This window comes from Lissotriton vulgaris, chromosome 8 (genome assembly GCF_964263255.1).
Source record: "Lissotriton vulgaris chromosome 8, aLisVul1.2, whole genome shotgun sequence".
NCBI classification, from domain to species: Eukaryota; Metazoa; Chordata; class Amphibia; order Caudata; family Salamandridae; genus Lissotriton; species Lissotriton vulgaris.
This window is the reverse complement of record NC_141696.1, coordinates 333,121,745-333,146,268: the sequence shown is the minus strand read 5'-3', so window position 1 is coordinate 333,146,268 and position 24,524 is coordinate 333,121,745. Positions and strand designations below refer to the sequence as shown.

Sequence of the window (24,524 nt, the reverse complement as noted above, 5' to 3'; positions counted from 1 at the left end):
CACTCATTTTTACACTGAAATTATGAAAATGTCACACATAACCAATCTGAAACCTTGTCAGCTATGCCCTTCGTAGATTCCAAACACCTTTTGTCAGCTTTAGGGATTTCAGTGCTTGTGTCCAGAACATGCCGTACAACACACAGTATTCCAAACACCAGCTCGCGCACAGGTTGTGACGTTTCGCATTTTCGGCCAACCGCGTGGCTCTTGGAGACGCGCCCCCGTGGGGTCTATGCGTGATTAGTCGACGTCACTTTTCCAATCCAACCTGCCAGTGCAAGGGACTAGTCACTTGACGGCGTGCGACACTGAGAGAGGCGGGGTTTAGTTCGAGGAAGCATGTGCCTGACGCTCTTGCAGCACAAACCGTTGCACCTATCCTAGCCTTCCAGAGCGGGTGATAGACAGGGAAGGCGGGGCATGGCTTGGTGACGCAATCGGAGTCCTTGCATGCTCCTTTGAGTGGGGCGGCTGTCAGAGGGCCGGGCGTGGAACCTGATGCCGGTCTCGTGCTTCTTTCTCTCTTTTCCCTCGTCCCGCCTCCGGTAGTACCTTCGGCTGCTCTGACCTTGCAGTTCGGTAGTTTGAGTGGGACACACGGCCCGGAAGGCTGTGCGATGGATTTGGAAAGCGCAGTTTACGCGCGCAGAGCCCGGCTGCTGTCCGGCCCGGGCTGGACGCTGCCCACAGCCCTCCTCTGCCTGTATGGCTTCTTCTGCAACCTGCGTCCGTCCGAACCTTTCCTCACCCCGTACCTGCTGGGGCCGGACAAGAACCTCACTGAGCGCCAGGTGAGTGCGGAGCCTACGTAGGGAGCCTTGTGTCTCGGCATCATTGTTATAGTGGCCAAAATAGCTTCTCTATAAAATTCCCATGTGCGAAGTGTGGGGAAAACATAAAATGCCCGGAAACTCAGCACCTTATTGAGCAAGGTCAGTATGAACCTAAGATGCATTTTGGATAAGCCAGTTATCCCAAAAGTGCACAGCTTTAAGACTTCATTCTAGTGGGGAAATGTCCAGAGGGAAATCTAAAAATCGGTGTACACATTCAAAGCATGTGGGAAATATTCAGGAAGAAATTTTAAAATCGGTCTACTCATTCAAAACGTGACTTGGTCAACTAATAATTTATAAGGTGAATACTGCCAATGATAGAAAAAAAGACAACAAACTCCCCAGGCGCACACTTAAACTCTCCTGGAAAAAATAATACCGACAGGCAAGGCGGAGTGGAGACAGTGTGGTCCACCTGTGGTCATAAGGTACATATTACATATTTTTCTGAAATCGAGAGCTGTTGTGTATTTATTTTTATTGTCTGACAGACCTTTTTGATTGACTCCTTTGGGCTACTTTCAGACCCTCACATATGATTTGCCTTGCTTTGGAAATATTGATTGATTGATTATGTATGCTGACAGTAAAGATTTTCTATTATATAGTAGTATTTCTATAGTACTTTCCTACCTCTTGTTAAGAACCACAAGGCCATGCGGTCATCAGCGCTGTATCATGGTTAATTTCTAGTTTCAATTTATCACAATTGACTCGTGGATTCATTTAAATTGTTTGAAGATTGAGCTTCCACTTTCTTTCCAGACGACCACCCTTTTCTTTTTAAATGTCTGTCTGACTCAACTCAAGATTAAACTGCTCCTTCTATACTCCCGAGTATAAACTGTTTCTGGAAGCAAATCTACCAATTTTGAGGCTTTTCTCAATATTTTGCATGAAAGTTATAATTTCAACGTATACAGTGTCTCTTGCCATTGTTTCTGGAAAGCAGTTTAACAAATTTTCCAAACGCCATTAAAAGGCTGCCTGCTGTTAAGCTCATTGGGTTGCAGCAGACAGCAACGTGCTGTTGGACTGCATAGGTCTTGTTGAGTGTTGATTGCATCGATCATGTGTTCTCCGCATGGAAGCGGATACCCACATTGTAACTTCCACAGCTCACAGTGCCTGCGTCGAAATGCGCGGCACCGACGAGGCCCGCCCATGAAGGTTGACACTTGTCAGTGATTGGATGTGTATTTGTGCAAAAGGGTCATTGTCTGGCAGTTCGGTGTGGCCTCTTGTCTGTTTTGGGGCCAACCCAGTGCTTTAAATGGGCCGGTACTGCCCGGTACGGAGTACCGGCACTTTTTTTTTATTTTGAGGAGGAAAGTACCAGCACTTCTCGAGAGCGACTTAATATTTTTAATTGAAGAGTACCAGGGCACTTCTCAGAAACAAGCAGGCACTCTGCTACATAGTACTACCTGCACTTCTATTTTCCATTTCAAGCACTGGTCAGGCCCAGACTGACTTGCACTTGGTTGGCCCTGTCTGTAGTGATAAAGCAGAGAAAAAGCCGGATGGATTGGATTGAGTACACAATGACCACTGTTAGCTTAAATATATTTATTTATTTATTTTATTTATTTATGCAATTTTATATAGCGCGGACTTTATCCGAAGGTGTCAGAGCGCTTCACAATAGGAACAGAAATGATACAAACTGAGAACATTACACGAGCAACAGATTGCAGAGGCATACGTTACGTTACATACGGTAAAGTGATAATTGTGAGCAAACAAGAATACATGAGGTAGTAAAAATTGTGAGAAACCAAAAATACATGATGTAGACCCATTCCACCCACCTGATTGTTGTTTTCCCTCACTGAGACTTGTCCTGTTTAGTTTTGCTCGCTGGTCCACGTATTTATCAGCTCTGCGCCGAGGTTCATAGTCAGTGCCAGTAATACCTGTTGTCTCTCAGTTCGGAATTTGACTACTCCAGGCCCAGTGGGAGTTTCTAAGTCGGCTATCAGTAAAATATCCTGTACCTAATGGCATCAACTGCACCAAGAAGTTGCCACAGAAAACATAAGTTGTTTGTCATGCACAGTTGGCACCTCTCGAGAGTGCCCACGGCGCGCGCGCACCTGACTCACCACATGGCTGGGACAGTAACATGTTGTTCACAGACACAAAGTTTGTCTGCGTCTTGTTGCTGGGACACCCCGTGGGTGAGTCAGCCTGCAGCAGGGAGAGAGAGGCGCGTCCTAGAGTTTCACTGAGGAGTGCCCTCCCGGAAGTTTGCTCACCGTCGAGGAAAACATATATTAAAAAAAGGTTGTCGTAGCTACGAGGTGGGATGGCAAGTGCCGGCTTGGCACAGAGAGATTGTGGCGGGAGTGCCCTGGTTCTGTCCTGTGATAACCACAGTCCATTCATACAGCTTGGCAGTACACCAAGGTTGCTGAGTATGTTTATAATGGCAGCCCGTGCAGTGACCGTGATGCAGTACTATGCTCGGAACCAGTATTCAAGTATAATAGGCTGTCGGTTCCGTGAACTTGGGAGTCCCGGTGACTGACAGATTAACATTAAATCAAAAGGCAGTTTAAAGAGTGAATTTCTCTGCTCTGTCTGAGCGGAGGGTTACCTTGTTTGTGGTCGTTCAGGTTTTCCTTTTGTACATTCCATTCACCTTGACGCTCAGCAGGGCGTCGCAGGGTTCAACCTTAACGTTTTTATTTACTAGTCCACAGAACTAGTCAGGCGGCATTTCACTAGGTTGTTTAGGATTGCAATAGACCGCCAACGCAATGTTGCTATTTGGGAAGATCTCACTTTATTTTCATGAGATGTGTGGATTTAAGGGATGTATTTATTGAAGGGTGTGTATCCGATGTCACCCGATGAATACCGGAGTAGTCCGATGCTGACTCGGATGTCACTTTGCCTGGGGAAGCCCCGGCCCTTTATAGCGCCTCGTCTGAAACACAGCCTTCCAGGTGGGCAGGTTGCTTTACGTTTTGCAATCAGAAAGCAAAGGAATATGTTGCTTAGAATATCACACTTTAGACAGAGGTCAATCACTATGAAATCTGGAATGTATACATGTTAAGTATCAACATTAAAAAGTCGTTGGCCTTGGTATGAGATGGGAGTTACGAAAGCGAGGTTTTCAACGTTCTGGAGTATTTTACGCCCCACTGGTCTTATTTTATAACTTCCCACAAAACGTTTCGAATTCTTCCCATGACTTATGTGACTCCCCCCAGCCCAAGTAGCTTGTTTGGATGGAAATCTTCTATTTTTTCACCGGTCACAGTTGATCAAACAGAGTAATTCGCATGCAAGGTGTGAGTTTTTTTTTTTTTTTTAAACAGGCACTCACTATCTATCTGATAAAACTTAAAATTTTCTGGATGAGTTAAAAAAAAAAGTAAGGTAGGCATGGGGCATCATTTGAAAGTTATGGATTTGGTGAGGCAGACGCCGACCTAGTGAGTTCCGCAGCGGTTTCCAATCCAATCCAAAAATTCTTTATTTCGGCTATATAGACCATAAAAGATGCAGTGCAAGACATTGCATACATTAAAATACATTATTTTAAAATACAATAAATAAAATACACTCTCCCAGCAAGGAAGGAATTATAATGTCTTTAAAAAGTTCAGGGGGCTTCAGAGGGCTTTCTTTCTAATCAACCATATACCCATAAGAAATTTGGATACAGCGAACACAATGTGGCCCAGGGTGCTGGTTTTCAAGATCCTGTATGCCTGTGCATACTCTCTGAACCCTAGGTTCTTGCATAGCGGCGCTATCCAATATTTCCTGGGCCTTTGATACGCAGGGCACACAAACAAGATGTGGAGGTCATCTTCCACATGGTTATTGCAGCAGGGACATGTTTTATCACCCCCATTGGTCCACTTGCAGGTGAATGAGTTGATAGGGAGTGTGCCAAGCCTCCATTGAACAAACAATTTCCTCGCCAGGATGGGGAAAATAAAATCCATAAAAGGTTCAAAGACATATGAATTTTTGGATTCTAAAAATCGCGAAGTTAAGGTGTCGCTGTTTTGAGCGTCCATCAAGTGTGCAAGGGACCTGTCTTTGTAGATTTGTGACAGGGCTTTGCGCGAGATTGTTTGACAACCTCGCGCAGGATCCTCCCACAGGTCACCGAGATTCATGGCGAACAGTTCGTTTTTCACAAAGGCGAGCCAGGGGATTCTGCCACTACAGTTCAAGCTCATGACATGGGTGAGATCCTCCCTATAGTGGTGAAGTTCATTCGTGGACCAGAGCCTGTGCCAGAACTTCACTGGCTTTGACACAAGCTCCTCTGCAATAGGGGGGAGACCCATGTCCATTCTCAAGGGCTGAAGTGGCGTAGCACGTGGGAGAGCTAATAGGCGCCTTAGAAAGCTATTTTCAACTATTGATAGGTCCTTCCCCGCTCTAAACCCCCATAACTCACTGCCGTACATGGCCGCTGCCTTGGGCTGGGTCCTGTAAGTTTCAAGGGCCGGACTTATGGGTTTGAAGGAAGAAGTATTGGCCACCTTCAGAATTGCGCCCGACAGTTGGGACAATTTGACCCTAGATCGTACTATCTGGCAGTGCCATGATAAATTTTCCTGCAATGTTACCCCCAGATATATAAAAGTAGACACCCTCTCAAGGCTTGCAGTCCCCAGGGTGGGATTGGGCCTAGTTTTGGTTGGAGGATTAAAGATCATGAACTTGGTCTTCTCTGTATTCACCTCCAACCCGTGCTGTCGACAGAAAAGACCAAATCCATCCAGGATCCTCTGGATCCCCATGGGGGATTTGGAGAGGAGGAGGGTGTCATCGGCAAACATAATTGCCGGTACCTTCCTGCCTGCCAAACATGGGGCGTCGTTGTCCTTGACATTTTCCAGGTGTGAGATGACATTATTGATGAATAAATAAAACAGGGTCGGTGACAAGACACAACCCTGCCTCACCCCTCGACGGACAGGAAACCTGGATGAAAGCTTGCCATCTCTCCCACACCTGACCTGCGCATAGTTGTTCTCATGCAGCCTGGCTAAGATGTTAAGTAACTGGGAGGGAACTCCTAGCTTTTCCAACACCTCCCACAGTTTCCTGCGCGGAACTAGGTCAAAGGCTGACCTCAGATCCACGAAGACCATGTACAATCTTCCCCCCTCGATTCTCACCGTCTTCCAATAGAGGAGGACGAGGCCGAAGATCTGGTCCATGGTCGACGTGTTTTTCCTGAAGCCAGCCTGCAAGGGACTCATGATGTCATTATCCTCTACCCAGTCTAATAGATGGTTCAGAATAAGAAGCGCAAAAAGCTTTTGGGGGACATCTATGAGGCTAATAGGCCTAAAGTTGGCCGGACTCAAAGGGGACCCTTTCTTGTAGATCGGCACTATTTCAGCCCCTAACCAAGAGGAAGGGACCGCCATACCTCCTAATATAGCATTGAAAAGGATAAGAAGGTACGGGCCCCAGATGTCAGGATGGTGTCTGAAAAGATCACCGGGTAGCTTGTCCAACCCCGGTGCCTTCCCCAGCGCTAAGCACTCCAATGCTATCTTCACCTCACCTAAGGAGAATTCCAGGGCCATGTCCAGAGGACAGGGGGACACCACCGCCATCCCTTCAGGCCATAGAGTGGTTTCTTGATATAGTGCTCCGAAGTGGGCCTCCCAAACAGAGGGGGCAATATTAGGTTCCACTGCGGATATAAGATCCCCTGTTCCGTTATTTACCAGGGCCCAACATTTTCTAGAGTCTTTGGATTTAAGGGCTTCAGTCAGTTCGTGCCAATGGTTCCAATCCCACTCTGCCCTTGCATTGGCCAGTGCTAACTTATACTCCCTCCTAAGGGCTACAACCCTCGCCTTGTCACTACCTTCTTTGATGGCGGAAAGTAGCTCAGTTATGGTTTTCCTGCAGGTAGAGGTGTACCAAGTCGGGGTACGAGTATTTTTCCTTCTTGGGTGTACCACCGGGTTGAAACCATCAGCAAGGTCCCTCACTAAGGCCTGGTGAATGCCAGATAGTCTCTCATTGTAATTGGGGGGACTTAGTTGGTTAATGAGAGCATCCACCTCCTGGAACCTGGGGAGTGCTAAGCCATATAACTTGTTAATAGCATCTTCTTTGTCAACCAGCTTCCCCCATTTCACCAGACGCCTGCTTGTAGTGAGGAGTATGTCCCCCTGGTCGTCTCCGGAGTCAGTGGTTGACGACCCTACTGCAGGGGCTGGATGCTGGATCTCCAACAAAAGGGAATTGTGGTCACTATCTGTCCTCGTAACCACTCTAAAATCTTTAACTTTAGACCACATGGAGATGTCTATGAATATGTAGTCCAGCCTTGACTCATGGCCCTTTTTGTTGAATGTGCACTTCGAAGGAGTGTCAGAAGGGGTGCGTCCATTGCACGCCCTCAGTGCAAAGTTCAAGGTGAGGGACGTAAGTTGTACTGCCAACGGAGACCAAGCTTTGGGGTGAGGTGAGGAGGAAGGTGGAACTCCCCAGGGATCATCCTCGGCAGTAAAGGCGCCCTCCATTAGGCCCTCCAGGGGTTCGAAGTGGCAGTTGAAGTCCCCTCCCATCACTATTTTCAGGTCACCTGGCAATTGTCCTAGAAAAGATGAGAGTTCAACTAGGGTGGGGGATTCATTGCCCACAGCGACTGGTCGTGAGTAGACATTAACAATGGCCCATGTTCTTCTGCCGGGCCATCTGAGGAGCACACACTGAATGTCCTGTGAGAGTGTATCCATCCTTTCCACCTGGCACCCAATGTGGCTCGCCACCCAGATAGCTAGACCACCCGAAGGTCTCCCCCTCCCATTCCACTTTGCCGGGATTTCAGAGATATCAAACCCCCTCCTGGACTGTGGTTCCCTTGCACACGTCTCCTGGAAAAGGAGGATATCACTTTCATTAACTAGGAGATCCCACTCCGGGGTGCCCACCTTACTTGTAATGCCTGCCACATTCCAGGAGAGAATACTCAACCCTGGACCTTGGGGTTGCAAACCTGCTTCACTTAAGACGGGCGGGATGTCATGTGTAGGTCACCCAAACCAGTTATGGTGGGCGGCGGGGTGGGTAATACAGCAAGCTCCGCTGATTGCATTATGGAAGCAGTCAGTGTGCTTGATGATTCCTCTGCTTGAACTGGGATGCTTCCCAGGGAGGACCCCCCCTCATTGTCAGTGACCTGGATCCTTTTATCAGTTGCAGGGACAGAAATACCTTCCCCCCCTGTCTGGAAACCCAAAGGCAGATTTTTCTGAATGTTGTAGTATGTCTCCCCTTTCTGGTCAATCTACTTGGTCCAGACAGGAGAATCTGTTCTGATGGATGAAATTGCAGTGAGCGGGAAGTGTGTTGTGCTTGGGTCTGTACCGTGAACCATCTACTGCAAAGCCCACTCTAGTCCAGCTCTGTTCCCTCCCCCCAGCTGGATTACAAACATTTGGGTAGAAGTGTGAGAGGGACACTAATTCGATGTTGGACTTATCAGGCCTTACCAGCCAGTTGCAAATATAAGGGGCAACCAGTGGGCTTTTAAAACTGACTATGATACAGTCCCCCGCCCTGTTCTTGGGAGTAACTCCAATCCATGGGATCCTTCTAACCATCAACACATCTCCTTTGATATTGGGAGGGAGGGGCCGGTTGATGTTGAGCCAGCTAATTACCTTATCACGGAGTGAGTCCTGTGGCTCTCTAGTGTCACCAGTGAGCTCAGGAACTCTCACCATAATCGCTGTAAATGGCACTGCCTCAGGGGGCAGATTGACCGCCCTACGCCTAGTGTTAGGACTAATGGGGCGACCAATGTGTCCGTTGGTAGCACACCCCTCACTCGTTGGTTGGGGTGGTGTGGGTTGCTTGGATCTTCTGGGTGCGGGGTCAGGGGGCCTAGACATTTGTGAAGAGGGCAATAGGGGGACATGGCTACCTGTAGTGCTGTGTTGTGCCCCAGTCTGGCCCTGTGTGCTTGTTCCAGCAGTAGGAGGTCTATTCCCCACTGATTCCCTGGGAGTCGTCTGTGCACTTGGGCCCAACCCCCTGCTAAGACTATTCCTGTTGTGTGAGGTTTCTATAGCCATGAGTCTAGCATCTATAGAGTCCAGTTTTGCAGACAAGGGTTTCAATAGGTTCTTAAGGATGTCCGTAAGTGAACTAATTAGGGCATCTGCAATATTAGGAGGGGTTCCACCAAATATAAACGGCCCAGAGCACACTGGTGCAGCTGTGACTAATGTCGAGCCTGATTGATCAGACCCAATTCCCGGGGAGGTGACCTCGGGAGAAGCCGAAATGTCCGTACTGACATCCAGTGTTTGATTGGTTTTGTCCACTTTGGCCCTTTTTGCCCCTCTTAGCTTCCTTGACCTTTTCCTTTTCGGAGGATGGTCCACTCTGCTGCTTACGGATTCCGTTAGCACTACAACTTGGCCCCCGTCCTGCGACTTAGTCATTTCCGCACAATTCACATAGGGAGTGGTCTCCACCACCCCGGAGAGACGCAAGGACTCACTATCCCTCTGTAAGTTTGACGGGGTCCTGAGTTGTTGGAGGACTGACTCAATTGTCTGGTCAATACTATCCATGAGTGATAAGTGGGTAGCGTCAAGGGGTATTGGAGTACTAACATCAATTGAAGAGGAATCCGGGGAGCCCACTGACACATTTTCTGTGTTCACCTCAGGGAGAGTGTCTGGCACTGTGTGACCTTTGTTGACCGCAGCACTGGCCTTAGGAAAGAATTTTTCCAGTGTACTAGAGCACTGTTGAGCAGCCTTGCTTCTGGATACTCTGGTAGCCATGGCGAAAGGAACAATCAGGGCCGCTGACTAGAGATATGAAAAGGAAGGAGACTTGGGACAGGCACGACGTTAGAGGGGAGGCCCGGTCCGGTCTCCAACGGCCCGCTCTTTGCCCGGTCTTCGCCCCGCTCTCCGCCCCGCGCGCGTCCCGCGATGCGCGTATCCAGGGGCTCTTATGAATGACAGGGGGGCGTGGCCCTGGGAGGGGGCGCGGCGCGGGCGGGAAGAGGAACCAGCTGGCTATGTTGTGCAGGAATGCTGGTCCTCGCAGTCCCGCTCGCCGTGCCTCTCACCTCCTCTGCGGCCAGAACCTCCAGGGACAGGAGTCTATTCGCCCACAAGACCAGGGCAAGGTAGGAGCTCCAAACTACTCCTGTAGCTGCAGGTAGAATCCCAAACACACAAAGTCTCTCTCGAGCGGTTTCAGTGTCGCTGCTTCTTGGGAAGTCTCTCACTATTTGATTAAAGTTGGTTCTTTCATTGGAGGAAGTGAATGTCTTTTCTTTTTAGTTAACGTTGTTCAGAGAGTTGCACACCCATGGCTGCTATCTCTCTGTAATCCGAAAAGCAGTTATTATTAGCAGTAAGGCCAGCTCTGCCCTTCAGTTTTCAGAGGACAGTAACAGAGAACCACTTGGTTGAGTAATGATGACATCTGCTATCAGTGCCTTGAAGCTTCGCTGCGTTAGAGCTTCATTTAGGATTTTTTGCTATTTCAAACCTTTTTTGATTAATGCAAAAAGTATCCAGATTTACTTAGTAACAGAAACACCAAGAAAAAGATGTGATACAATTCTGTCTCAAGCCAGCGAGTATCCATTATTGGTAATTACCTCTGTGATTTTAACAGTCGATTTAAATCTCCCTGAATTATTACACAAACTCTGAAAATAATGACCACCAATGCTAAACTGACGAAGAGGAGTAGTCCAGCTAAATCTGGTTCCAGGAATCTTGGTTCCAGTCTAATCCCAGCTTTTCCACTTGACCAAGTTGTGACATCTTGACAAATCCTATACTTTTCTTTGTCTACTAAAACCATAAGCGATTAGACGTAAAAAAAAATGCCACGTTCTTTTATCTGCAAACATATCAAGTGTTTATACATCTGGCTTGATTGTGTAGCTGTCTGTTACCTATTTTTATATATTCTTTGAAATATACACGGAGTGGGCTCTGGAATTCCCCATAGGAGTGCTTTTTTCTCTCTCTGCATGCTTTTGGCTGTGTTTTGCTGGTTCATTTAGAGTGTTTGCAATGCAATGCATGAAGGGGTGTTTTCATCTCTAAAGTACACTAAATCATCACACTTTACAGTCATTAGCTCAGAGATGCAGTGTAGAACGAAAGCAGTGTTTTATCGCTGCAGCAGACGTTTTTAGGTCTCAGCTTGTGAAAGACTGCGCACATGTGCAGTCGAGCTGGCGAGACTTAAAGGGATAGAGTGAGTTTCTCTAGCGAGGTTAAGCCCCGCCCCTCTTCTCCATTGGCTGGCCTCCTAAACGGTGGCCAGCCATTAGAGAAGAGGTCCCAGTGACGTTCTTCTTTCTCTCTAAGCCCCGTCCTTTTCAGACTGGGCTCCTTGACTTACTGCTGGCGTAAGAGCTTTCTTATCTTCTTTATGGAACCATCTGTTTCGCCCCATAAAGAAGATAAGGAATCTTTTACCGCAGCAGTAAGTCAGGCAGAGTCTGAAAAGGACGGGGCTTTGAGAGAAAGACCCCCTTCCCTCTGGGCGGCCCTCCCCGAGGTGCAGATGGAGCAACCCCCCCTCCGACCCCACAGACTCGATTTGATAGAATGCCCAATCGCTTATAGCCAGCCCCCACCCTGTTCTCCTTATCCGAAATATTCATTCTCCTGAACATCCTCGTCCCCCGCTCGACGCATCACTGTGCCCGCCACGAGGCACGTCCTCAATGGTATTGTGAAGCCTCTCCTAACTGCCGGTCTCCTTGTAATAGTACTCCCCAGGACTGTGACGTCTATATCCGGGTACCAGCGGGAGGTTGTCTGTCTGTGCCCATGTGTGCGCCACCCAGTGTTTCCCTCACATTCCCAGACTAGTGCCTCTGTCTCTCCCCCTCCCACCCCCCCCCGTGGCGCCCCCCCATGTGTTGCTGGGCCCTATGGTGCCTGGCTCCGTAACTCACTCTCCTGGCCCCCGCTCCCCCCAAGATGTGGGGGGGGGGGAAAGCCCAATGGATCCTTACCGGCCAGATTCTATTCTTATCTTGCAAAAAACTTCTTCCTGGGCAGCCTTGTAATTAGACCCCTAACTGTCCTGTCCTAAGCTGGCGAAATGAGGGCCCCCATTCCCCTCGCTCAGTCTGCTTCCAACCCGCCCCCAAACTGAAGTGTCTGGTGCTGCCCAAGCTGCATCACCCCATAACCAACACCTTCCCTGCGCCACTCTGCGAGACATATGAACCGCCCAGGATCACAGGATGTTGAGCCATTCCGATATTCTAACTCTACTCCCCTGCTCCAAAGCAGGCAGGTCTGAGCCTCTGGCCCCTTCGCCTCCCCCTTCTACCCTGCCATCCCCTGCTATTGTGTTGCGCCCACCTACAACATGAACAACTCCCAAAATTGGCCTCCTGCATGCCCTCTCGCCGCTCCCCACTCCGATGCTCAGTACATAACCCCCAGGCCAAAGACGTCCCCCGTGGTAGCCTGAGGACATTGACCCATCTGCCCAGGATCACCGCATGTCAAGCTGACCTCCAGTCAGCCGCCCTGCCCATAGGGTCACATCGCTTCCCCCTTTGGTCTCCACCACTGCCCCCTGTGGTCCAGTGGGCCCCACCGACCACTCGCAAACCTACACCGAGCTTCTAGCATCCCAAAAGGCCAGCCTCCCCCCACGAGCGCCACCCATACCCCCAAACCTCTCCCCCAGCACCTCGCCGCTCTGAGCAACGAACATTGCCCACCCCTCCCCCATATCCACATTGGTGCCCGCCGTTGCCATCCACGGGCCCTTCACCTCCCTGCAACATTCTCATCCCTGCCCCACCGTATATCCTGCGTGTCGCTGCATGTTGGCGGCCAAAGCCCCCGCACCTATCCTTCGCCAACGAATGGCCCGAATCTTGCTGTGCCACTCCCCCACCCGCAACCCTGCCCGCCCCCCAGAAAAACACACATCCCCATCCAATTCCCTGATTTGACTCCTAACCAGGCGTGGGACACGTTGTTGCCTAGCATAATGAAGCCCTCATTTTGACTTACACTTCCGCCAGTATCTGCAGTGCTATAAGCTCCTTTTTTTGTGCAAGTACATACACATTGTGGTATGCTTTAGTACTTTAATTGTACATTAAACACAGTAAGCGTGTTTGCTCTTGTTTTGACAAGTGTTGTGCCAGTAGTTATAGGGAAATTATGTTTTCCGAAATAAAGCGTGCAACGTGTAGTCTGATAGCAATGCACGATTCGCAACGTATAGTCTGATGGCAATGCAGGATTTGCAATGTATTTTAAGAAATACGAGTGAGTAAAGGTGAAAAGTTGTTCTCTTGTTGGTGGGGCGCTGTGCACGAGCTCTGACCGTGGCGGAAGGAGAAGCAGGTCCTAGAGTGAGAGGTCCTCACAGATGCCAGGATCTTCCTCCCTCCCATGCTCGTTGCTCAGACTGGATATCCTGTTTGGTAGATGTTTGTGTTTGGGAGACAAGCTCTCTTTCAGTCCAAGCTCATCAGGGCCTGGGCCAGTAGCCAACAGGAGCTGGCGAGCGGGGCTCAGTAGAAGGCTTCTTGGCACCCAGGACTCAGGGGGTTCTTTAGAGACGGTCCCTGTGCTCGGACTCTTGGCTCTGATGGACCCTGTGTTGTAGTGATGCGTGGTGTGGGCTATGGTGAGTAGCACTCCTGTGTTGTGGTTACTTATGGGTGTTGTAGTGATACGTGGGGAGGACTGGTGGTGCCTAGCACACGTGTGTTGTGGTGATGCATGGCGGGTGGTGGTGGTGCGTAGCACACGTGTGTTGTGGGTGTTGTGTGGATGCGAGACTGGTGGTGAGTTGCACACCTGTGTTGTGTTGACGTGGGTGTTGTAGTGATACATTGCGGGGGCTGGGGGTGTGTAACACACATGTGTTGTGGTGATGTGTTTTATGAGCTTGCTGTAATGTGTAATCGGAACTTGTGTGAGGTGCGTGGTTGGGTCGTGTTGTGTTGGTGTGGGGTGGGCTGAGGTCGGGGTTTGTGCGGATATTTGGCGGTGAGTTGTGTTACATGGTGGGTTATTTTTGCATCTCGCTTAAAGTGAAAGCGAGATGCCAAAATCCTGGTGAGCGCTTGTTTTTTATTTACTCCATGTTAAAGTCATTCGAGAGGCAATAACCTACAGTTACCACTTTAAAAATGTAGGTCATGACTCACGCAAGTATGGTCTCCGCATTCTAAGACACGCAGTTGTAAATATAATCTCACCGAATAATAAATGCTCAGTAATTATGACCACGTGTAAAAGCACCACAGTGCAAGTCAGAAACAAAATACCTTTCTTTCCACCCACCACGTGAAAGACGGTGGGATGTTGCATCACCGAGGTAAAGTTTCAGATGGTAACTGCGTCAATGGTGTGGGTGGGATGGAGCAGGGTGGTTCACTCACAAGCAGGCGCCATGATTCCTCGCAATATGAAGCGCCTCATTTACCGTTTTTTTTTTTTTTGCTAATGAGTTTATTTGAAAGCAGAGCTCGCTTCCATTAACCACCCGTCGTGCAATGCTACCGCCTTCCTTCACATCCCAAGTACTCCATTTTAAAATTATTATTTTCAGATACCTCGTGACCGGACTTTTAGGAAAATATAAGTATCTGCCTAGCACCGTCTTACAGGTTGATGCATAATGTTTCATCAGTTATGATTGGCAATTCAACGGAAAATGCAGTATCGAGGGGATACTGTTAATCTCTAATATTTTTTGTCTTCTGGGTTCCGCTGCTTGTTTTATGTTCTCAGTATGCAGCACACATCATTTTGGCATTCTTTTCTTTTTGTTTCAAGGACTTGAAGGGTTGTGCTAACTGAACCCTCTATTGACCCTGTCCAGACAATGGAGACCGAGGGTTGAAGATCAGTTGCATTTGCACTCATCCTCGTGGTGTAGGTTTAGCCTTGTCTGCACTAAGTGAAAAATAGGAGTATGGCTGGGGTTAGTGTGCCCGCGGTAAAATGGAGCCTATTTCTGCTGAGCCTGATTTTATGATTCAGATCAGGGATTTAGAGCTGATTTGTTTTTTATTTATATATTTTTTTTAGATATTTCATGCTCCGGGTGGGGTTTGCAGACTCGATGTGAGTCACTCAGAAAAGCAATCGCTCACTCTTTCGCGTAGGCTGTAGTGATATACTTGTGTTTATTTAGTGGGATGAACAGTAAGATGTCCCACACAAGTCGCTTTATTAATGGTCGCTTATTTGCTAGCCCCCAATATCAAGTATGTGTTGCTGAAAAAGGGTGGTTTTGTATACTCTGGTGTGATCAGGCATGCTAGAATTATGCAGCAGTTGAGCACCAAATTCTGCAGCAAGGTTAACTGAATTACTTCAGAAGAAAAAGTGAATGATGATACAAAGTTAAACATTCCGGCAGTATTATTTTGCACATTAGTCATTTTAACATGCAACACACAAAAAGTGATGGGAGGAATGCTTGCAGTTTGTCTACCCACTGGCAATCGCTCGGGGTGGCATCCCAACCCATCCTTCTTTTGCTACCATACCACCTTAGTTGGACCCAGCCATATACAAATCTGTCTTGACCCTGCTCCTCATAGGAACAGTTCAGCCTGAACTGCCGATCCAGGTCCTCCCATAACCGAATAACCAGCAACCCAGGATCGGTTTCACCCTAGTTAAGGATGGGCTCATCCCCCAGGAACAGCTTGGTTCCAGTGACACAGTGAGCATGGGACCCATGTCTGGGCATACCCAAGCCACTTAGGGCAGTATATGAAACACACAAAAGCTTCTGGGAGGAATGCTTGCAATTTGTATACCCACTGGCAATGACTCGGGGTAACATCCCAACCCATCGCTCTTTTGCTCACCATGTCACCTCAGTTTGGACTCTGCCTTATACAATCAATGTTGCCCAGTCATGGGTCCCATGCTCACCTTGCCACCGGAGTCAAGCTATCCTGGCTGATATGGGGTGATACCTCAAAAACCGGCCGTAGGATACTTGTTTCCTGTCCTGGGAGAACCTGGTATAATGGGGGTCTATAGTTGGCAGAGTTAAGTACCTTTGTCGAAATTCGGACCCTTCTTCCTAGTCAGGATAAGGTAGTTACACTCCTACAATAACCCCTGCTCACCCCCTTGGTAGCTTGGCACAAGCAGTCAGGCTTATTCTAGAGGCAGTGTGTAAAGCATTTGCACGAAACCAACAGTAGCACAGTGTAAACATTACAAAAGGACACCACACCAGTTTAGAAAAATATCCAATAATTTTATACACTCAAGACAAGACCAAAAACCAATAAAAAAGCTTCAATTCAGTACTTATTAAATCTTCAGTGTCAAAATAATCTTGAAAACAGTTCCTTGAAGTCGATAGCTCCCTCTGGGGCTATCACAGCGTCGTGAACAATCCAATCCAAACAGTTCTGGCCAGCTGCGATGTCAGGAAGACCTGTAAAACAGTACCTTTTAGAAATGCAGGGCGTTGGCGACCTCTCGTTGAGTTTCCGAAAGTAGGGTGTCAGCAGGCGTCTGTTCCGGAGGTCGGTGCAGGAGTTGTCGGGCCCTCGAAGTCACACTTGTTGCAGATCGAACTCTTCGCGATTAAAGTCAGGAGTGCTGGTGTTGACAGGCGTCTGGTGCTGCGGTGCGAAGTGCAGTGGTGTGGCGTACAATACCCTCAGTTCGCAGTGCGAGCAGCGGCTCGGTGTCGGCGTCAGATGGCGCCCTCTGTGAGACCATGGTCGTGGTGCGAAGCGATGCTCGCCGCAGTGCTGGCAGGTCACAGTGCCAGCAGCAGAGTCGTCGTTGCTGAAGCGTTGTGGTTGACTGACGAACTGGAGTCGATGGCGTCGGTAGGCCAAGGCTCCAGTGCGGGATGAGGGCAGTGTGTCGTGTAACTTTACGAGCGGTGCCCTCTAACTACGGTGCAAGCAACGGCCTCAATTTTGGCATGGAGCGGCGTTGTCGGGGATACCAGGGTGGAGTTGTGAAGCGAGGCGATGCGGAGTGTGGTGCCCCCAGGTCGCTGTGCAAGCAGTGACTCGGTGGCGGCATCAGCAGGCGTTGTCGGTGAGACCAGGATCGCGTTGTCGCGTTGCGGCGGTGCCCTCTGCGGTGCCTTCAGGACACGGAGTCTGCTGCGTCGGGTTGCTTTTTCTTTTGTTACAGCACAAAACACACAGTCCCCAGTGCTGAGGGCAGAATAACTTGAAGTCTTTACTGTTCCTGAGACTTCTTGAACAGGGGGCAAGCTCTACCTCAAGCGCTTGGAGAAACTCATAAAAGTAGATTGCAGAAAGTTCAGTACAGTCCTTTCACTGCCCAAGACAGAAGCAGCCACTGCAGGTCAACGCAGCAAAGCACTCAGAAAAGTGGTAGTTCCTCCTCACAGTTTCTCCAGCTCTTCTTCTTGGCAGTCTTCTTGGTCCAAAAGAGTTCTGAAATTCAGGGGTTTGGGTCCCACTTTTTATAGCCCAAAATCCTTTGTCCTCTCAGGTAGAGAGTGTCTGTGCCCAGCCGGAACCAGTTCTGACCTCTCTGGTGTGGCTTCCTGGCAGGAGGTGGAGACAGCATTGTCAGAGGCAGACCGGTCCATTCAGGTGAAAGGAAATCTCCTCCCCCTACTCTAAATGCAGCTCAGGTCTATTCAGCCCTTCCCTGACCCACCTGGAGCCAAAGCTCTTCCCCAGCGCCTGTCATCCAAAACCCAGACAGTCAATCCACAAACCTAGCAGAGGCCTACTGGATGGCTGAGCAAGAAAATACCTACTCTCTAAAAGTGGTATTTTCAAACTCAGAACGTAAAAATCACCTTCGATAAAAGATGCATCTTTAGATTCTGAGTTCAGGCATACTAAACTTTATTTTTCTACCTAGTTCTCAGACCAATTATATTTATAAGCTGTTATTAACAAACTCCCCATTCCGTCCTGTGGGAGCAGGTAGCCTTGCAATCATGAAAAATGCAATTGGTAGTATTTCACTATCAGGACATGCCACAAACACCAGGGCATGTCCCACCTTTCCCATACACTGCACCCTGCCCACAGGGATACCTTGGGCCTACATTAGGGGTGACTAACATGTAGAAAAGGGAAGGTTTAGGGCCTGGCAAGTGCAGTGGCGGGTCTGAGTTACCTTTTTACCGGCTACTTCCATGGGTGGCACAACCTGTGCTACGAGCCCACCAGTAGCATTGGATTTACAGGACCTGGCACACACGGTGCACTTAATAGGGACTTACCAGTAAATCCAAAGTGCCAATCCTGGAGACACCAATTCATAACACATTTTAAAACGGGGGCACTTGCACTTTAACACTGAACAGCAGTGAAAAAGTGCGCAAGGACACTAAACCAGCAAAAACAGAGTCAAAACAAGGAGATCAGAAAGCAAAAAGACAGGGGAAACATGCCAAAAGATGTCAAGTCTAACAGCAATTTATTGATTTTAATACAATAAATATTTTATTGTACAAGCTATTGTTTACAGCACTTGTTGTTTGTGCTAAGTTATAGCGCTGACAGTCCTGCATTTTTCGTGCAATTTCGAATAAAGTTTGCAGAATTTTTGTCCTTGTGCAAAAGCAAATTATGTGAATGTCGCACACCCCATAACTCGTAAATCCATAACTATGCGGAAAATGCTGCTGCATTGCGTAATTCTAATGGCTTTGGGTTTGGTAAATATCCAAATTTTCAGGGACACAGGCTGAATGATTAACATCAAACTCTACACGTAGCAGACATGCTTCTGACTGTCCTATCTTGGGTGTTGTTTACATCTACTGCTGTTGAAATGAGGCTTCTGTGTTTCATGTGACTTTTTTTTTATGACCTTTTGCACCCGTTGCAGGTTTTTCCTAAACTTCTCTCTTGGCAAACTCTTAGATTCTGCATCCGCTTTGCAAACCCATGTAATTTGAGGTGTTTTGGAGAATGAATGTTCGCCTGTTTAGTAATTTAGTGTGTACAGTTGCTGGGGTGAGTTTATAAATTAGTGGCTGGAAAGTCATATTTTTCGGCTGTGGCTGTAGTCAGCCTCATATCAATACCTCATTTCATTTACAGAAAAGCTAATTGAAAGAGTTGGCTTTGAAGTCCCCCTTCAGCCATTGGCTTCCATGTGGTTTTCACCCTCTGCCATTACTGTGATGAGCTGTCCATCAAGCCTATGGCATGTCTAGGCTAGTTAAAATGTCCCATTTGAGTTTGTCAGGTTTTGGTGACAGGGCATCACGAAGTCCCTTTGTTAGACTTTCCATACAACATGATGTGTAGCTTGTAATGTGACTCGCTGTTTGTTCTTTTATGTGTTGGCTGACACATCATAATAGAACATAGTACAGCACAACCTTCCGTAAAATGCAATAGCATGTCACAAAATAACACACCCTGTCATGTCATTGCACAGCGACTCAAAATAGACAAACCTAATATAACGCAGCACAGATGCTGAGAGCACAGCTTCTACACCCTCACCTGCCAACTCCGCGCCGCTGGCATCACCCTCGCCACAGTCCCCTGCATCTGAAAAGTGACCGCCGGTGGCAGATCGTTCTCCCACCTCTCCGCCAAGACCTGGAACACCCTCCCCATCCACCTACGGCCGACCCGAGACCTGCTGACCTTCAGAAGACTCCTCAAGACCTGGCTTTTTAAGCAGTAGTACGACTCACCATAACACAGTGTAGCACTACACAACAACATAACACATCACACTAGAAAAAAACACAGCATAGCACAGCAAAACTGCTTTAGTTTCAACTAACTGCTGCAAAAAATGTATTTTGCTCTCCTGATGCAGCGTATGTTCTATTCCTGGTGATTTAAAAATAAATAAAAACTGGTTTTTAATAAAAAAACAAATGTGTATCCTGATTCCTCCAGTGAGCTTCCTATGAACTTGCGCTGCAGCTCATCATGTGTGCCGCTTGGGTCCCAGTTTCTTCTCCGTCGGCTTACAGGGTTTCTTTGAGTTTGCAATTATCCTTCCTTATTACTGATAATAAGGTTCTCCTTAGCACCCGCTCAATAAAAGTATTGTGCAGAGTCTCTCCCCATTTTATTTATTTTTTACTTTTAGAGGGGCCGACTTTGTACCTGAGGAACCATGTTCGAGACTGCGGGAGACTCGAGCATCCAGTGATTCTGGGCAAATCACGTAATCACCCGTGCCTAAAAATGAATGTGTCCGTCTGTAACGCAACTGGTGCCCCTGTAAAGCGCTCTGATACCTTCGGCCGAGTTTGCGCTACATAAAAGTCACCCTTAACCGCCCCCCCCCCCTCCCCAAAAAGAAAAAAAGTAACATTTTTGTGTATTTTACTAGTCCAGGAACATTTCATCTCTTGTATGAGAAACTCTTGAGGTTTCTCCATCTGCGGAGTCCCTGAATTTAAAGTACTGAAGAGGGAGGTGGGGCTAGGAGGATGATGCCTCAGTCTTTTTCCAAGGTGTTCATGTTGCTCTATTTCTCGACACCCGGCCTGGGTAGGGTAACCAGAATTTTAGAGCCAAAAACGGGGACATTTCACAAAAATAGAAGGACTAAAATTTCACTTCAAGCGCTGAGAGTGCTCCTCAGCACAGAAATACAGAACAGGCAGTAAGAACCTAATTAAAGGGCTATGTTTAAACCCAGTAGCTTGCCTGTTAATGAAATTGCTTTCTTGAAACAACTGCTAACTATCCCTGCTTTGTAAAATATAGAAAGCACCTCCCACCGTATTTAGTCGACCCTCTTTAAAAACCAGGACATGAGCTACATTTCTTGAAATCTGCTGGGACAGCTGGTGAAAAACAGGGAGCGTCCTGGCAAAACGGGGACGCCTGGTCACCCTGGGCCTGGGTAGTACTCTCTTTGCTACGTGACTGCCCTCGCGAACAACCCTTATCGCAAAAGACCAGCCAAGGTCTCCCACCCTCCAGCGAGCCCAGCCGACCGAGCTCAGCCATCGATGTTGGCTCTTCAGCAGAAGGCCACTAAACAGATAAGTGACTAACTGATTGATCCCCATCGCAATAAAACTTTTAAGGGCGCTGTATGGAAAGGCATTCCTGCTTGGAATAAAATACGACAGATTATCGTTCTGGCAACACAAGTAATCTCGAAGTAAACAAAAGGATTACTAAAAGCGGCACCAAAAAACACATGTAAACATTGCATTACCATTGGGTCCATGGAGTCATTTTGATTTCTTCACAGTATATGAAAAATTAAAAACATGATGAATTTAGAACCAGGGCTCTGGCAGCTTGGCTTTGAAAGGTTCCATCCAGACCTGCAGATTTTCAATAGCGTCAAAGAGACCGGGTGACTGTCAACTAATTACTTCCCTCATGGGTCATGTAAAGATGTAAAAACTCTCAACCTCACAACATTTTCCTTCATAATTATGGATAGCTGTTAGAAAAGGTGAAATTATTGCTTTTTCTCTATATTCACAAAAACCATCCCTTTCAAAACTAAAATCTGAAATGTTAAGTGAAAGATGGACTGAACACAAGTCGTTTTTCCGTTCTAATAACCAACTAGAATGCTAACATATTATGTATTGATGACAAAATAAGCGTGGTTTCCCTGGCGGCCATTTTCCTGATATTGTTACTGGGCATTTACAAAATGTGTTTGTCTCACCCTGGTCCTGCATTTGCTTTATGCCAATTGTAATTTGTTTTTTGTGTTGACACTTAACCCGGACTGATTCCACCTGCTCCTTTCACATGGACTACTGGAAAAATCTTTCATTTTGGTCACTAGTAACCTTTTTAAAAATAGGTTTTAAGTAGTGAACTTTGTGGTAAGCCTCTATAACTCCGTGCTGTACCAAGACCTCCAGGTCCATTAAAATAGGTTTTATGTGAGAGAAGCAAAAAAATAGAACACTAAAACGTTAAAGGTCTGCAATATTAAACCCCAGTTTCCCTCCAAATTATTTGAAGAAATGTTGGTATACATTATTACAAACTGGGTGCAATAAAATGGAAGCAATACTTTTAGGTATGACAGACTCCATCTGTTTGATGCCTCCGACCATTAAAGAGGCACCTATTTCCCCCAAAGTACAAACGTGGACGGTGAATTATAGCGCTCTCCTGTATATCCAAATTAATTCCATATATTCTAATAGAATGGAGACCTGTATGTAGCCATAGATACACACCTAACTCCGTTAATTAGATTGATTTTATACATGTATTTAAATGTGCTTAATTGTGTGCTTTTGTGTTCTTTCCCTGTACAGGTTTTCAATGAAATCTACCCAGTGTGGACATACTCCTATCTAGTGCTGCTGTTTCCAGTATTCTTAGCCACCGACTACCTCCGGTATAAGCCTGTCATTGTTCTGCAAGGGCTGAGCTTCATAGTCACCTGGTTCATGCTCCTGTATGCCAAAGGGGTCCTGGCGATTCAGTTCCTGGAGTTTTTCTACGGTGTCACCACGGCTACAGAGGTTGCCTACTATTCCTACATCTATAGTGTTGTGGATCACAACATGTACCAGAAGGTCACCAGCTACTGCCGGACTGCCACCCTGGCGGGCTTCACTGTGGGTTCTGTCACCGGCCAACTGCTGGTGTCCGTGGCGGGATGGTCACTCTTCAGCTTGAATGTCATATCTCTAACTTGCGTTTCGGTGGCCTTTGCCACCGCCTGGTTTCTGCCAATGCCGCAGAAGAGCCTCTTCTTTCATCAGCCATCCAGTGACCTCATCAACAAAGCGACGAGGGGTGTGGAGGGTAGTGATGAAGAGATTGAGGATATTGCCAAAACCCAAACTCTCCGCAAGCGGGAAGAGACCGAGTCAAAGATTCCACTTAACAGCGAAGCACAACTCCGTGGTGAACAGGTAGGTGCTAATATGGTACAGAAATACCAAAAACATGTTGTAAAATAATATGTGGAATGGAATACTTCTCTCCGGTCATTAAACAGGGAAAGTTCATCCAAGGCTTGAGTTCCCAATAGCAGTACATAAATACCAGCCTTTGTCAGACTAGACTTAACATTTGAGAATATTGCAGCGTTATTCGCTGTACACAAATATATCCTTTTGAACTGTATATAGACTACTGTTTTGTGTTTAATGTCTCCAGATCTGTAGTACAGCCTAGTAACATACCTATCAATGATGCAGCAGGTGCAGTGGCACCAGGGCCCAGGAGTCTGAGGGACCCATTGAACCCTGATTATTGCGCCGCTGCTACCTACCTGTACTAGTGCCTACAATACCTGTGCTACGCCATTGGTGGCGCTCTGGTTTAGTCTCCTTGCTATGTGTGCCTTAGTTAAACATAGTACTGAGGAATATGCCGGACTGTGACCTGGCCTTAGTGCGCGCTACTGTTTGGTTTGTTGATCTTTCCTGACTGGATCACGTCTTTATCACTCCATCACAGATTTTGTGTACACTTGAGAGGTTTTCAAAAACACAACTTAATTCAGGGGAAATGGCTGGCGACAAAAATCCAATTATTTGCAATAGAATCAAAAATCGATTTTATTTCACATTACTCCCTTTGAAAGTCGGTAGTAGACTAAATTTTGTGTCGGACTCCTCACTGAGTCTTGGTTATAATGACTTGTGTGAGGAAACATCTTGAAAAGAAACTACATTATTCTCCATCTAAAATTAAACCCATCAATGCCCAATTGGATAGCTAGAGAGAGAGATATGACTCGTGCGGAGGAGGTGTTTCTCACATCGCTGGACTGTGCCCAGGCTCAGCATGAAGGCTAGTGTGGCCTTACTGTTCTTTTGGGCATGTGCCCATGATTGAGAGGCCAACTTCCCTAATGTTTTTCTAGTCTTCTGCTTTCTGAAAGGAGCTTCCTCTCCTCACTTAAATGCCAGCATTTTCCTTGCTGTGTCTAGTTGTTTTTCACAACCCTGGACCCATTCCAAATGGGTCCAGGGTTGTGAAAAACTATACAAGTACACTGAAGGGGTTGACTTGGGCCTCATATTCCCGCTCTTAGTTTCACTGCTTCTGACACCTTTCCCTTACCTCAGCTTGGACATCCTTGGCTGTTGCGGTCAGTCTGCCCTAGCACCCCTTTCAGTAACAAAATAGGTATTAGCCCAAATGACCCCTCTATTCATGGGCAAAGAACTATAACGAGGACAAAATGGTATAGTGTGGGGACTGATTATGAAGCCGCTCAACCCTCGGCAGCGCTCCCCCCCCCCCCCCCCCACCCCACCCCCCAACAAAATCTGGGGGGATGTGGATGAACTCCCCAGTTTTCAAGTCCAAACTAAAAAGGTAGCAGAGACATGTTTTGGGCTACTGCGGGGGCTCAAACCTTTACTGGGTTTTTTTGACCCGTCGACCTGGCAAGTCATCACCCAGGCCTCAATTTTGTCGAGACTGGATTATGCCAACCTGCTTTTGCCCTATGTACCCACCTGCCATCTCTGCTCTTTAGGGCAACACCTGGTGGTGGTGGTCCCCCGGGTAAGGAGGATGCTCGCTGGGGGCGCTCTTTTCGCACCATGGCGGCAAAACTCGGGAACTCTCTTCCTTTACAGACTCCCAGCTTAAGCAACTACCTAGCATTCCGGAAGACAATAAAAACACACCTTTCCTTTGCCGTAGGCTCTAGTTCTCACCAGGGCCCCGTTCTTTCACTGCTGTCAGCGCTAGGACGCCTCTTCGCTGGGGCAGCTGTGCGCTATATAACA

General features: G+C 47.6%; 1 protein-coding gene across 1 annotated transcript in view; it reads left to right on the top strand.

Annotated features, from left to right (window-relative positions):
* The first annotated feature begins 450 nt into the window (after window positions 1-450).
* Window positions 451-24,524, top strand: part of SLC19A2 (solute carrier family 19 member 2) — a 45,880-nt gene continuing 21,806 nt past the window's right edge. The window contains exons 1-2 of the mRNA XM_086934092.1: window positions 451-794; window positions 22,083-22,688. Coding sequence (XP_086790218.1) covers window positions 621-794; window positions 22,083-22,688 — 780 coding nt within the window. The 5' untranslated portion in view covers window positions 451-620. The remainder of the gene's footprint in view (window positions 795-22,082; window positions 22,689-24,524) is intronic.